The sequence below is a fragment of the Macadamia integrifolia genome, chromosome 5 (genome assembly GCF_013358625.1).
Source record: "Macadamia integrifolia cultivar HAES 741 chromosome 5, SCU_Mint_v3, whole genome shotgun sequence".
Taxonomy (NCBI): Eukaryota; Viridiplantae; Streptophyta; class Magnoliopsida; order Proteales; family Proteaceae; genus Macadamia; species Macadamia integrifolia.
The window spans coordinates 5207785-5222295 of NC_056561.1; the positions used below are offsets into that span (position 1 = coordinate 5207785).

General features: G+C 36.6%; 1 protein-coding gene across 3 annotated transcripts; it reads right to left on the reverse strand.

The window, feature by feature from the left end:
- Window positions 1-3730: 3730 nt before the first annotated feature.
- Window positions 3731-13620, reverse strand: LOC122078594 (LRR receptor-like serine/threonine-protein kinase FLS2). 3 transcript variants are annotated; one of them, XR_006140125.1, is made up of 3 exons: window positions 9711-13620; window positions 8195-8670; window positions 3731-3937 (listed from the first exon to the last, which is right to left on the reverse strand). XR_006140125.1 is itself a non-coding variant. In XM_042644633.1 (2 exons), the coding sequence occupies exons 1-2, from the start codon at window positions 12562-12564 to the stop codon at window positions 8312-8314; spliced, it is 3213 nt and encodes a 1070-aa protein (XP_042500567.1). In that variant the 5' UTR covers window positions 12565-13620; the 3' UTR covers window positions 7755-8311. The 3 variants fall into 3 exon arrangements, 1 of the variants encoding a protein (XP_042500567.1); XR_006140124.1 differs by lacking the exon at window positions 3731-3937 and adding an exon at window positions 7755-8186 and having other exon boundaries at window positions 8252-8670; XM_042644633.1 differs by lacking the exon at window positions 3731-3937 and having other exon boundaries at window positions 7755-8670.
- Window positions 13621-14511: the final 891 nt, after the last annotated feature.

The window sequence follows — 14511 nt, forward strand, 5'->3', positions numbered from 1 at the left end:
CTTCAATCTTACAGCTTGAGTTTGTATCTTAAGACTTTTATATTCTTTGCCCAATCTGTGTAATAGATGCTTCCCAGGTTTTCAATTTTGTTCATGTTAGTGCATTATTATAATTGAACAAATTCTTTAATATCAAATGTTCGGTATTCCCATAAATTCATTATAGGTTTCCTATTTTTATAACCTAGAACATGATTTTTATTAACAATCATCAATCCTACATCTTCAAACTTATTGTAGGATCATCTCTAAATTTTGCAGTGTCATTGGTTGCTGCCAAAATGTTCTTATGTTAGTAAATGTCCATGATTCTTTTCTGCAGGATCAATTGGGCGATGCTTTACATTGAATTAGGCAAGTTATAGGCCTTGTATGTGGGTTGCTGTGGGGTGCTGCCCCTTTCGTTGGAGCTATATGGATTGTCATGTAAGTTCAAATATACAGACCTTTCGCAATACCATTGTATTGAATATGCCTCTTTTCAAATTAGATATACTCTGCCTTTGTCTTTAAAATATTTTCAGATTTCATGGATCATGCACCAAACTTCATTCACTTTATTTTTGCAAATTCTATTAACGTGGATATGGTTCCTGTTCAGCTATATTGTTTACATTATTAAATTATCGTATAGGTTCATCTCTTGGCAAGGATCATCTTTGAATTTGAGTTTGGCACTATAAAGTGTCTATGTGCTATTTTTGTTACACATGTGCCCTGACTCGGTCTAATTTGAACTGTTGTCCCAACAAATGAAACTTTGATTTAAAATTACTCATTTATGTTCTCACATGCATTTTCACGACTCTCTCTCTCTCTCTCTCTCTCTCAACATAAGAGAACAAATGAAACTTTGAATTAATATTACTCATTTATGTTCCCACGTGCATTTGCACGTGTATTTCTTACTAGTATATATATATATATATATATAAATATATAAATATATATATATATATATATATCTTCCCATTCTCTAAATCATCCAACATTTTCCCGAGGCTTATCTGTAAGTTCATCTTCTATATTTTGCTCAGTCCATGAAATTATGAATTGAAAGTCAAGTAATTAATAACAGTACTGTTCCAACTTCCAACTCATAAAATTTCTTCACTAAGAAACTCTAAGATATATTCTGGATCGCCTTCCCAATTGGGCCTTTGGTCATAAGCAGCCAAGGAGAGTCCTATGCCGCAAGTTTCAGATGGTTTGAAAAAATTCTCTACCAGCGATGCTTCTGAGTGACTCCCCACTCTTGACTACAATCCACCATCCATTAAGCTAATCAGAATTTTCGGAACAAGACGGGCAACCATCTCCTGGAGGTAAAGACATTTATCAATATATACATCAAAAAGGTAAAGTAACTTGCTTCTCTCAATTACTATAGTTAATTATGCTAAGGAACTCCAAGGGGTTAGCGCAGTTGGCTTAGAGGGGACATAGTACTCCGCCTCAAGAAGCAAGGTCCCGTAATCAAACCTTCGCCACTGCACCTAACTTCTTGAGGTCACCGTTGGAGAGTTTCCATCTTAGACTGAGCCGGTCCTGTGTAAGCGGTATCGAACAGAGAATTTGAACCATCTTACTCATAAGATATTTCAAATTTATTAATTATTAATATTATTTGATATTTTCAAAACCTTTTGTAAGAACTTACCATCGGATGTAAATGGGTATTGGGACCTTTAGTGCCAGTAATAATCCGTCACTAAAGCCCTAATTTCTTATGCTAGAATTACCAACTTCACATAAATCTTCATTGATAAACAAATAGTTCTCATCCCAACGTGGACGTAGACAATTTTGCCAAAGCACGTAAATATTTGCGTGCATTGTATGACTGTTTGTTTGTAATGCCCATTTATTTTCTCCATTTTTTGTTAGGTTCTCATTTTCTACAGTCCATAGATTGAATTGTTCAACCATGTAAACTTACCCTAATCTTTGGTTCCTATATGTAATAGTCTTTGGGACCCAGTTGCAGGCCAAGAAGGACTGGTCCAAAATCACAATCTACACATCTATTTTAACAAACTAGTTCAACTTCAACCTGTTATAATTACTATACAACATATTAAGTGGTGTTTGTGGCTGATCATTAACTGCAGAGCTTAAAATTCAACTTCGTCACCAACACTGTGATCCGAGATATAACCTCACTAAACAGCAAATATTTTCACATTGGCCTCTACAAATGCGTAGACTTGAAATTCCAACATATTAAAATATCAGCACCAGGAAATAGTCCCAACACCGATGGCATCCACATAGCAAATTCAAAGAGAATCAACATTACCGACGCAACCATTGGCACCGGTGACGATTGCATCTCAATTGATCCTGGCACCCGCACCCTAACTGTCACCAAGGTGGTATGTGGACATGGCATCAGTGTTGGCAGCCTAGGCAGGAACAAAGGTGAAGAGGACGTAAATGGAGTCTATGTGAAGAACTGCACCTTAATCAACACCCAAAATGGTGTGAGGATCAAGACATTTCCTTCTTCACCAGACACCGGTGTTGCCTCTAATATCTTCTTTGAGGATATCATCGTGAAGAATGTCGTCTATCCAGTCATCTTGGATCAGGAGTATTGCCCGCATTATCAATGCAATAAGAATGTAAGAAAAATTGAAACAAGATATAATTTGTTTAGAAACATAAAGACCCATTTGATCACATTCTTAATGTGTGTAGGTTCCATCTCTTATCAAGCTTAGAAACATCAAGTTCAATTATATTAGAGGAACTACACCGTTTCAGCTTGCAGTCATTATCACATGTAGTAGAGCAGTGCCCTGTGAGCACCTGGAGATTGGAGGCATACACTTGCAGCACACTGGACAAGGAGCAGCTCATGACATATGTAGTAATGTGAAACCCATTTTTCATGGCCAGCAGATCCCAACAATCCGGTGTAGTTCTAACACAGAGATCACAACACTCATGTTGATTGGCAACAATTGATGCCAGGATGCAATAATGCAGCTTGATTTGGTGAACTAAGATGGACTAAATAAAAATCTCATGTAGAGTTGTTATATACCAATTTATAGCAAAAACAAAGTAATTGATTTGGCTTATCAACCCTTATTCAATTGAATGTCTTGTATATCAAGAATTTGCAATGAAATGTTCTTTTTATGTATTTTCCCTCAATTGGGATTGGACATAATCAATAATATATTGGAACATAGTTAGTTACAATAATAGTTCCACTGATCTCTCCCTAGGCGATGTGGGACTAAAGTTTGCACACCCTCACCGATCTCCCAAATCCCTTGGTACTTGTCGTATTCTTGGTGGGAACATCTCACTCGTCCATGGGATTCGTAGCCCATTACTTCCATAAATGTATAGTCCACGGAATCCCTAGCTTCTCTCAATTCTGGGGGTAGAGAAAGCTTCTTCTGAGTAAGTTGTTTCTACAAATCAGTGTAAAATTCAAGTTAGCAAATAAATATACATGTTTACCTATGGTGGCAATCAAGATATAATACATAAATACTTACCATCTTTTCACCTGATAGCACATCTACCGGTTGTCCACTTCTCTTCGTACGGGTGATAATAAACAAATCCTTAGCACATTCTGGTATGTCATGTCTTACCTACAACATATTGAAGATAGACATCAAACACTTACAACAGAAATCACACTATATTTTCAAGGTGATTTAGATGGGCTACTATCACCATACCAGAAGATGTCTCCAAGCCTGCTCTTTGTAGTGTTCGGGCACATATCTCCAATCGCTGTATTTGAATGGCAAGATTGTGCCACTCCCAACAAAAGTTCCCAAATATGATATGAATTCTTCAGAGTAATCTCCAACTATTTGATTATGGATACTGACTTGCAGCATCCTCCTCTGTCCAGTAGGAATGGCCACTGTTTTGAGGGCTTTAGTACACCCTCTTTTTCTCTTGTGGCCTACAGGTAATGATTAGACCAGATTAGTGATTAGTGTAGTGCCAATTTACTATAACGAAACCATAATAAATTTTTTTAACTAGAAAAAAAAAAAAAAAAAAAAAAAATAGGGTTATACCAGATGTTGTCCCCATGTTTACTAAGACAAAAAAGAGAAAAGAAGAGAAGAGAGTACAGTTTTGCACAAGAAGCTACTTAACCAATAAAAACAACTATTGAGCAAAATCAAAATCAAGAAATGGACTTAAAAATAGGCTGTTGTTCTACAGTTCTTCAAGTGGCCTTATGCACGTGGATGCAATTGCATCTGTCATTGTACAATAATTGAAAAAGATGTGTGATGGCAGTCTATGTAGGATGGACTTAAACAAATACATCTATCAGTTCAAAAAATCTATCAATTATTTGTCTATGATTTAGCTGATTTTGTGTCTTGACACAAAAATGTTCTTGCTACTAGTCGGTGATGCATGCAAGGCCATTGATAAGCTCACTTAGGACTTTTTAAGGTGGCATGTGAAAATAATGACCCATGGGCAAGGTTTCCCCTCCGCAGAATTCTTGGAATGGTTTGAAACTGTTCCTATCCTTGGGTGTCTTCAAAAAGCTTAGCAGTCACCACCTAGGTTCAGGGATCTAGGACCTATGCATGTAAGTGTTTATTATTGCCTATTTTATCTTGATGGTCTTTGAGTGATCTTATTGACTCTTTGCCAGTCTAGCCTCACCATGAGATTGGGTAAGGGTCAAGTATGGTCCAAGGAAGGATTTGGGCACTCCAATCCGCTGGTTAAAACCGGTCTTCCATACTTGGCATTCTAAATAGGAAATAAAGAATTTTATGCCTACGACATGGAATCAAACATACACGTATGGAAATAAAGGCTAACCATCCTATTTAAAAAAGTAAAGTTAGAAATACTCATAGAGGGTCTCGGCGCTACATATAGAGTTAGTATGCAAATGATAAACTAGATTACCTAAAAGGAATGAATATAGTTACATTACTCGTCTGTGCTACATGAAGAAATTTAGTACATTGTTAAAGTTAAGCATGCATGAGAACCCTAAAATGCGAGGGAAAAAAAAAACAAATCGTGGAAATAATTGCAAACAACAAATCGTGGCCATATTTTAAGGTAAAATGGAAAATTTCTTTCTAATAAGTTTACATCATTTTTTAACTTATGATCGTTTTTTGTTTCACATAATAGTGCTTTTGGTTGGTTTTTTGTTTTATTTTAATAGGATTGCATTGGTGCCATAGATGGTACACATGTTACTGCTATAGTTCCCAAGGGAAAACAGATCCCATATCGCGGACGGAAGGGGATAACAACCCAAAATGTGATGTGTGCCTGCTCGTTTGACATGAAATTCACTTTTGTATATGCGGGTTGGGAAGGCAGGGCAAATGATTGTCGTGTATTCAATAGAGCCCTAGAGGATCCTACCTTGCGATTTCCTCATCCTCCCCAAGGTATATCAATTCCCAAATTATCATGTATGCAAATGATTATTGTGTATGTTTTTAATGTCTTGCTTTATCATATTGTAGGGAAGTATTACGTTGTAGACTCAGGATATGTGAGTAGGAATGGATATTTGACATCATTCAAGGAGAGAGATATCATATACCAGATTATAATGGAGGAAGAAAACAACCCAGAAGTACTAAGGAATTGTTTAATTATAGACATTCTTCTTTAAGGAATCATATTGAGCGTTGTTTTGGAATTTTAAAATGAAGATTCCCTATTTTAAAAAACATGACTCAGTTCTCACTTAGTTACCAAAGTTATATTGTGATAGCTTGTTGTGGACTTCATAACTATATTAAATCTGAACAAATAACAGATGCACTTTTTCAACAATTTGGGGAAGATGACTACTATGATAATGAAGAGAGAGTCAGGGTAGTCAACGTTCACGGAGAACAAGAAGATGGTGATATTGCTGGTATTTCTACTACAATTCATTAGGGTAGTCAACGTGTACAAGGAAGACAGATGAATGAGCTAAGGATACAAATTGCAACTCAGATGGCAGTAGATAAGGGTTACCCCCTGATTTGATTGTTTATGTAATAAAATTTCAAGACACCTATTTGCAGCTATGATTTTTATTTTGTAGTTCCTATAAACTTGAATAGTAGACTTTTGTTTTTTTATTAAGATAAATGTGGAAACTCTTTATGCTTATATTTTATTATTTCCTTTAAGTAATAGTATTTTAAAAGATAATTTCATAAACAAATTATTTCCTTATTTAAGTTAAATTTGACCATAATAGCATGTTTGTAATTATTGATTTCATTATTCAAAAGTGAATTTTCATTATTGTACTCTTCAGGAATAGAAGTGTTTGTCAAACGTTGTTTCTGTTCTTTTCCTGTTCTAAGGACATTTCTGAAATAGTTTTACCAAACACTGTTTCTATTCCGCCAGAGTGTCTTCACAACATGGAATCGAAAAAGAACACTTCTGTAAAAGAACACTCTCCAGGAATAGAAGTGTTATCAAACGGCCCCTTATCATTCTAGGATCTCTTGGAGTCTTTTTGATGTATTTGTAGAATGAAGAGTGATGCCCTATTTATAGTGGAGAGGGTCCCCTTCACTTAAATGCTGGGGTAATGGTTAAGAATGCTACCAACCATAGGATGAGTTAGGTAGAGATTCAAAGGTCTAGATCAGGCAATTAATTTTGGAAATAACTTAAGGGAAAAGGCTGGGAACTGCTAGGGTTCCGAGCATGTCATCCTCTCTCCTCCCCCTTTGGAAAAGTCCCCCTTGCCCTCTTATGTCCAGCCCTATGATTAGTTTATGCCACTAGCTTACCAAAATCTGCTGGCATGCCCAACCCTCTCCCATAACTTAATTAGGAAGCAAATTTTCAACCAGATCACAAAATTATCACATGGAAAGGGAAATGGCCTGGGTAGCTCCTATACCACCCTTCAACATTTAGCCTTGAGGCTGATGTGGATGCCTCATTCCTAGGTAGGAACGAATTTAGTCATCCTAGGCTGAAATAAATTCGGTTCAGTTAGATAGGCCGGGTTTTGAACGGTTCTTTGATTTTTCAATTTTGTTAAAACCCTAGAAGCTTTGAACATTCATATAATTTTAAGCACAGATCAAAAAATTACAAGTCAGGTTTCATTGGAAATATTTTTCCTTGTATTATCCAGTAGAAAAAGGATTGGGTGCTGGTATGGCCTAAAAAAATTCCAAATAGCTCTTCGAGTGGTGGACCCACAAATGCATCGTTTTCATCCCATCTTTTAGAATAGAGCTTTTAAGGATAAAATACACCTAATTGTAAAGTTTGGGCCAATTCTAATAATGTTGTTTAGCTGGTTGAACCCTATCAAGGGAAATTTGATCATTTTTAAGGTAACTTACTGAAATCATTCTACGGGGTAATTCCAGATGTTAGATTCAAGTCAAGTGAGGCTTTACATTCAAAATTAAGCCCCATACACTAATCCAAAATAAGTTTCATCATTCTACTGTTGCACAAAGGAAATTTCTACATGGAACAATCCTATTTACAGCTTGTTTGGACAAGGTGAAGGTAAAAAAAAAAAAGTTATAAAAAATAAAGGCATAAAGCATCATTAAGTCACAAGCAAATTTGGGAGATTTGTTGTATATTTATGAATCCAAGTGATTAAATATACACGATTAACTTTGAACTATAATTTCTTTGATTAACAAGATACTAGAACCTTCTATTTTTTATGTGGAATATGTTCTGCATTAGAAGTTGAAGGCTCAATTCCATACTATTTATTGATGAAATGTCTTTGTGGGTGATAAGACCAAAACCAAATATGAAACCAAATTAAACCGAATAAAGAACCAAATAAAACCCAAAACCAAACCAAACCGATTTGGTATGGATTTTGAATATTTGTCCCTATTCTTGGTTCAGTTTTAGTTTCTGCATTCTTTATCTTGAACCGAACCAAAACCAAACCAATTGACACCCTTTTCTGCCCTCTATGAAACAGGCAGACTTGCACCAGCAAGAATTAGAAATTCATAATGTTACAACCGAAATCGATCAGCAAAAGTCATAAATGTTGGGCAAATGATGAAATGACAAATAATCGGTTTCACACCCATTAAGTAATTCAAAAAAATTGGATATCTCATTACCTTAATAAATTCAAAACTTCCACAAAAAATGGAAAGTTATTTAGGTAAGAGATGGCAAGCATTTCTCATGATTCATCATCATATGTTGTTACCTGTTATTGCAGCTGGACACTTCGATTTGGATTCAATGTGGCCACAGGCTTTCATATGTTGAGAATCGCATTGAAGTAGACAGCGTTGGTTCATTCTCATCTTTTCCACTAGAAACATCAAGCATTGGATCCCATCATACACTGATGTAACTTTGAAAGGGGTAACAACACTTCATTCATGTCTGGTAGATCCTCAGGCGACAAGCAAGTGCAAGATAAGGCCAACATAAAGAGCTCCACCAGTTTTTCTTTCTCTTGTTTGGTGGATATGCTTGAAGCTAGATTCGAGTCTACCACTTGAAGAAGCTTATCAATTCCTTCTGTGAGGGCCAACTCCACATATTGACGTAAAGTGATAGGCAATCCATTCTCTTCCATGGTTCCTGTTGGCCTTTTACCCGTAAAGAACTCCATCATCACTATCCCGAAGCTGAAAACATCTGCCTTAGTGGTAATTTTCCTCATGTATGCAAATTCTGAAAACTCAAAATCATTTCACTCAAGTGAGAACTCACAAATAATTTAGAGCTTCAAGCACTGAAATAACACTATAAACTCTTTAAAATATCCCATGGGGGTACTACCACAGTTGGCAAAGATCATGCCTCACACGTAAAAAGTCATGAGTTCAACTCTCCTTGGGGCCTACTTATCAAAAAAAAAAAAGATTCCCACGAGAAAGTTACATGGGAGGAATACCAAGGACTTTTCGTAATCCTAACCCAAGGAGAACATAAGACTGCAGTGAATGTTGTCAGATGAAACAGTGCTTAATCTAGTAGATACTCCAATTGATTCATCACTGATTGTTCAAGCAACAAATTGAGAGCTTGATGAATAATAAGACTAGTTTCTTTATTTGACAACACAACAATTAACTGATATAATCTCACATCAAGAACTAGTAAGACAGATCACTAAATTTCAATCACTTACCAAATATAATTGACAAACAATTCCAACAACCGAGGAAGATTGAAAATCTAAAAATTGAAAGAGTGATCAATAAAGTTATTAAAAAAAAAAAAAGTACGTGCAAGTAAACAAAATAAAACAATGTAATTCAATAAGATCGGAAATAATATAAAATGCAAGGAATGAGGCAAGCAGAAATCTCATTCTCAGATTCAACACAATTCTATGTTAACAAACAAAAATATTTACCAGCTCCCAGAAAACAAGAAATACATTTGAGTTTCAAAAAGAAAAAAATATGGAAGAGGTCCTATTTCATAAAATGTGTAGTAATACAGGGACAGATCCAAGAAAACAATTCAGAGGGTAAAAATAAATGGTTAAAAGTAAAGGTAGGAAAAAGAAGATCAATGGTTCAAAATACAGAGGAAAAGTTCCAATACAAGGCGGGGCACATGGTTGAGTTGGACCACCAAAACTGCATAACTTTAAATTTTCAAAAAGACATGAAAGTTCTGCTACTAGGTTTAACCAAAATATCATATAACTGTAGGCATACAGAAATACAAATAACTCAAACTAAAATGGGTTTAAAAAGTACCTGGTGCCAAATACCCAATGGTGCCTTCAAGGGCTGATGATGTAGCAAGGCTGATTTCAGCATTGGGCTGAACCCCAAGCATGCGAGCAGTCCCAAAATCACTCACATGGGCTTCCCAGTCTCCATCCAAAAGAATGTTTGAAGGCTTCAGATCACAGTGAACAATAGGGAAATCAAAACTGGAGTGCAAATAAACCAATCCATTGGCAACAGATACACATACATTCAACCTCTCAGAAAATGTCCACCTTGACTGATCTACCCTAGGATCATGTATAATGTCTTCCAAGCTCCCTTTCTCCATGTATTCCAGAACCAAAGCCTTTAATTTCCCACTCTCCCAAGCATAGCCTATTACCTTGACCAGATTCCTGTGCCTCAAACGGCTCAGGGTCCTAATTTCTCTATTGAAGCACTTGTCAGACTCAGTAGAGAAGTGCTGGAGATTCAACATTTTCACTGCAACAGTACGCCCATCTTCCAGGTTGCCCTTGAACACAGTGCTCAAGGTACTGTTACCGATCACATTATCTTCGCCAAAGAAGCAAGTAGCAATTTCCAAATCTCTTTGATCAAACCTCTTTATGGCTGGGGATAAGGAATTAGATGCATCTAAAGCTTCAGAGTCTTCAGCTTTCCTCTTTTTGATGCATTGATCAAGGAAAGAAATTGCACCAAACAGAAGTAGAAATATAATAATGGATCCAAGAACAATGAAAACTACTGCAGCCTTCTTGGAGAACCGGTGTGCTGTATTTAAGTGGCTTGAATTGCTGCAAGGTCCAAGAAAATTGGTTCCACAGAGGCCAGAGTTTCCTTCCAGACTAGATGCATCAAGGTGTCGAAATTTGCCAGCTTTTGGAACAGGGCCTTCAAGTTGATTGAAGGAAATATTGAGATGTTTCAGGGCAGAAAGATTCCCAAAGTTCTCAGGGATTGTACCATTTAATTTGTTCCAAGAAAGATCCAGGGTGTTCAGATACTTGAGATTTCCTATGTGTCCTGGCAGCTCACCATCTAAATTATTATAGGAAAGGTTCAAGTATGATAGCAAATCCAACTTAGACAAAATATCAGCTGGAATTTGACCAGATAGAGCATTCATGGACAGATCAAGTGAAGACAAACTTTGACAGCTTGTAAGTGCAGTGGGAATACTTCCAGAAAGATTGTTGTTGGAGATATCAATTGCCTGCATGATTGCCAACCCTCCAAGCTCAACTGGAATGGATCCCTCCAGGTAATTGTATGATAAATTGAGATAGATCGGCATGTTTTTCAGTCCCGTTATTACAGATCCAGGAATAGATCCTGTGAGGTGATTATTGGACAGATCTAAGAGTGTAAGCCCATCAAGATGGCCAATGCTTTTTGGGATAGAACCATTAAGCATGTTCCCATCAAGGTTCAATGTTGAAAGAAAGTGGAAGTTAGAGAAAGCATCTGGAATTGGACCAGTAAACCTATTGTGACGCAAATTGAACACAGTCAGCTTTTTAAGTTCAAATATTTGCGTGGGAATTAAACCTTCTAGGTTATTCCCCTGCAGGGAAAGCCCTTGGAGGAATGTCAGCTTTGATATTGTAGGAGGAATGCTACCTGACAATCTATTTAGACCAAGTTGTAAGGTGACCAAAAAGCTCAGATTGCCAATATCTGATGGGATTGAACCCTCTAGGAAGTTTTTATATAAAAACAATTTCTCCAGGTTATAGAGGGAACCAATGTTTGAAGGGATCTCCCCTCCAAGGAAATTTGAGCCCAAGTGAAGATATGACAAATTTTTCAAGTTCATCAATGCCAAAGGGATCTCACCTGTCAGGTTATTAGAGAATAAAGTGAGAACTTTTAGTGAACCCAAAGACCCAAGCTCAGAAGGTATATTCCCAGTTAATTTATTACTGGAAAGACCCAGATGAGTTAATGATTTGCATTGGGATAAGGAGGCAGGGATTGTTGAGGATAAACTGTTATTAAATAACCTTAGTTCTTCCAAGTTGACTAATTTTCCAAGCTGAGAAGGAATGCTTCCCTCGAATGAATTGCCATACAGGTCCAGCTCCACAAGCTTGTGGCAATGCCCTAATTCAGGTGGGATTTCCCCACCCAAAAGATTTTCAAACAACAAAAGATATTGTAAGCCAGTAAAGTTCCCAATCCCAGAAGGTATGTTCCCAGACAACTGGTTCTGACTCAAATCTAGAATTCGCAAAGCTGACAACATACCAATGGAACCTGGTATGGAACCGCTCAGGTTGTTTGTAAAAGCCACAAAAACCTGAAGTTTAACCAAATTACCAATGCAAGATGGGATTACACCAGTGAGGTTATTGGTGTTGAAGTAAAGTTCAGACAAAGTGCAATTGCAAATGCTTTCAGGGATATCTCCATTCAAGAAGTTATTCCCCAAATCCAATACCTGCAGCTTTCTCAGGTTTCCCAATTCCTTTGGGATTGAGCCGGACAGAGAATTGTTGAAGAAGAACAATTGGGTAAGATCTGAGCAATTTGCTAGCTGAGAAGGAATTGACCCTGTGAAAGAATTCGAAGCTAAATCAATTACCTGGAGGGTCGAAATGTTTCCCAGCAATGGAGAGATCTCGCCTTGGAGTTCCTTCTCAAGGAGAGAGATAGAAATGACATGCTTGAATGGATCACAAGCAATGCCAGACCAGTTGCAGTAATGATTTGCATTAGTCCAATTTGCCAGCACTCCAAATGGGTCATTGGTGATTGAATTCTTAAAGGCCTTCAAGACCTCAATATCGGTGGTAGAGCTCAGCTCTGCACATTGAGCTGTAACAAGAAGGGAAGAAACTAAGAATAGATTCAGAATCCCATAATGGAATGTCATTGCTTCCTCGGAATGGTTGAGACTTGAGTCCGAAGATTAGAACCCACAAAGGAGCTTTATAGGAGCATTTGTTTATTGGAGTCTTCAACCTATCCCATGGAAAGTAATAGTCATCAAAAAGCCAAAAAAATCAAATCAGAATAGAATACACGATTCTTTGAACTTGGCTGTCTTCCTTTCTTGACTTTGGAGAATTGATATGAGCTAAGCAGCTAGAACCTAACCTCTTAAACTCTACTGATTAAGGAAGGAAAACAACCCTAATCTGAAAAGGGTTTCAACACAAAGTCAAGTAAACAAAATCTAAAAGAATTGCTCTAATCAAACCAATTTAATCAAAAGCTTTGATAACCAGTCAAAACAAGGTGGTCTGGAAGGAATCTCTTGTGATTTCAATCGTACAATCATTTTAGGATTAGTTTTTCCTGAACCCATTTATTGGAAGAAGTAACAGACAGAGAAGAGTGGGGTTTAAGTGAGTGGCATTATATAGAATGTTAGCCGTCGACGCGGAATGGGTAAAGTCTCCATTAGTCCACTTATTTTGAAAATATAAGTTGCAGAAATCGGCAAAAAAGAGGGAGAAGACGACAGAACTGAGCTTTGGCTCTTGTGGGTATTGGACACTTGACATTGATGTTTGAGTAGGTTTCACTTTTCACTACAGCCAGTACCAAGATTATTAAGCTCGAAATCGACTTAACCCCTACTGATTAAAGAAGGAAAACCACCCATATCTGAAAAGGGTTCTCTTTGCATGAAGATCATTCACTACAAGCAGTCTAGAAAGAATCTCTTGTGATTTCAATCGTATAATCATTTTAGGATTAATAGATAAGAGAAGAGTAGGGTTTGAGAGAATGATGGTTACCTGTCGACGCGCCGAATGGATAAAGTCTCCATTACTTCGAGAGCAGAAGTTGCAGAAAACGGCAAAAGGATAGGGACAGATTGGTTTTTGTGTTTGTGTGTGAAAAGGCAGATCCGTGAAGTTTGAAAAGGAAAACGAAGACTACTACTAACCCACTAACCAACTTATTTCCCATTTAGCGCCAAATGGATGAGAAAGATGACAGAACTGGGATATGAACATTATTGTACGTCTTGGCCGATAAATTTGAAATCTATTAAATGAAAAGAGAGAAAATAAATTCTAAATCTACGGATGGGATGCATGCCATAAATTGGATATAGAAGTGGGCAACGAAATTGAAGGATGTAAATATATCTCCCCGATTTTAGTTAAAGATGAATTGATGTTGAAGAAATAAACAATATTCATATATTTTTTGATTGGATATGCATACCTCTAAATGGATATGGAAGTGGATTAAGATTTTCAACCATTTGTTTATATTTTTGACTTGTATAATCTAAATCTTTCACCCTTCAATGGATATAATTTATTCAACGATTAAGTTTTCTTAGTTCTTTTCTTCATTTTGCAGAACCTAACTAAATTTCAAGATCTTATAAAATAATTAATTACTTAATTTTTTTATTATATTTGGGTCAGATAATTATTTTTTGAATTCAGATATGAATACCCTCTTACCAAACACAAATACCCCTAACAAATACGAATGCAAAATGAATTTGTATTCGACTATCCGTTTACATCTTGATAAACAATCGTCCCACTAGTACATGGTTCATTTCATTCAAAATGATGCCAAGAGCCAATTGCATGGTATTCATGTTGATGTTGAAGATACACCAAAATTCACATATATTTGTAAATATTGGGACATCATGACCATTTTCAAGCACCCTACAATTCAATGGTGTTGTTGGCCTGCTGGGAGCCACCCATAGGCTAGTCTTGGATGTGTTTCTAGAGACACTGGTGGCCAAGTCATTTCGCTTCATCAACTATTTGAATAAAAATCAAAAAATTCAATTAAAATTTTTGAATAAAATGGATAAAATTAATTTTTTATATTATAT

What these genes read in the sequence shown, in the direction of transcription:
- LOC122078594 (XM_042644633.1), bottom strand. Translation starts at nt 12,564, where the DNA reads ATGACATTCCATTATGGGATTCTGAATCTATTCTTAGTTTCTTCCCTT. An exon ending in CATTGGGTATTTGGCACCAG is followed by an intron (nt 8,671 to 9,710) that starts GTACTTTTTAAA and finishes TTGAGTTTTCAG; the next exon opens with AATTTGCATACATGAGGAAA.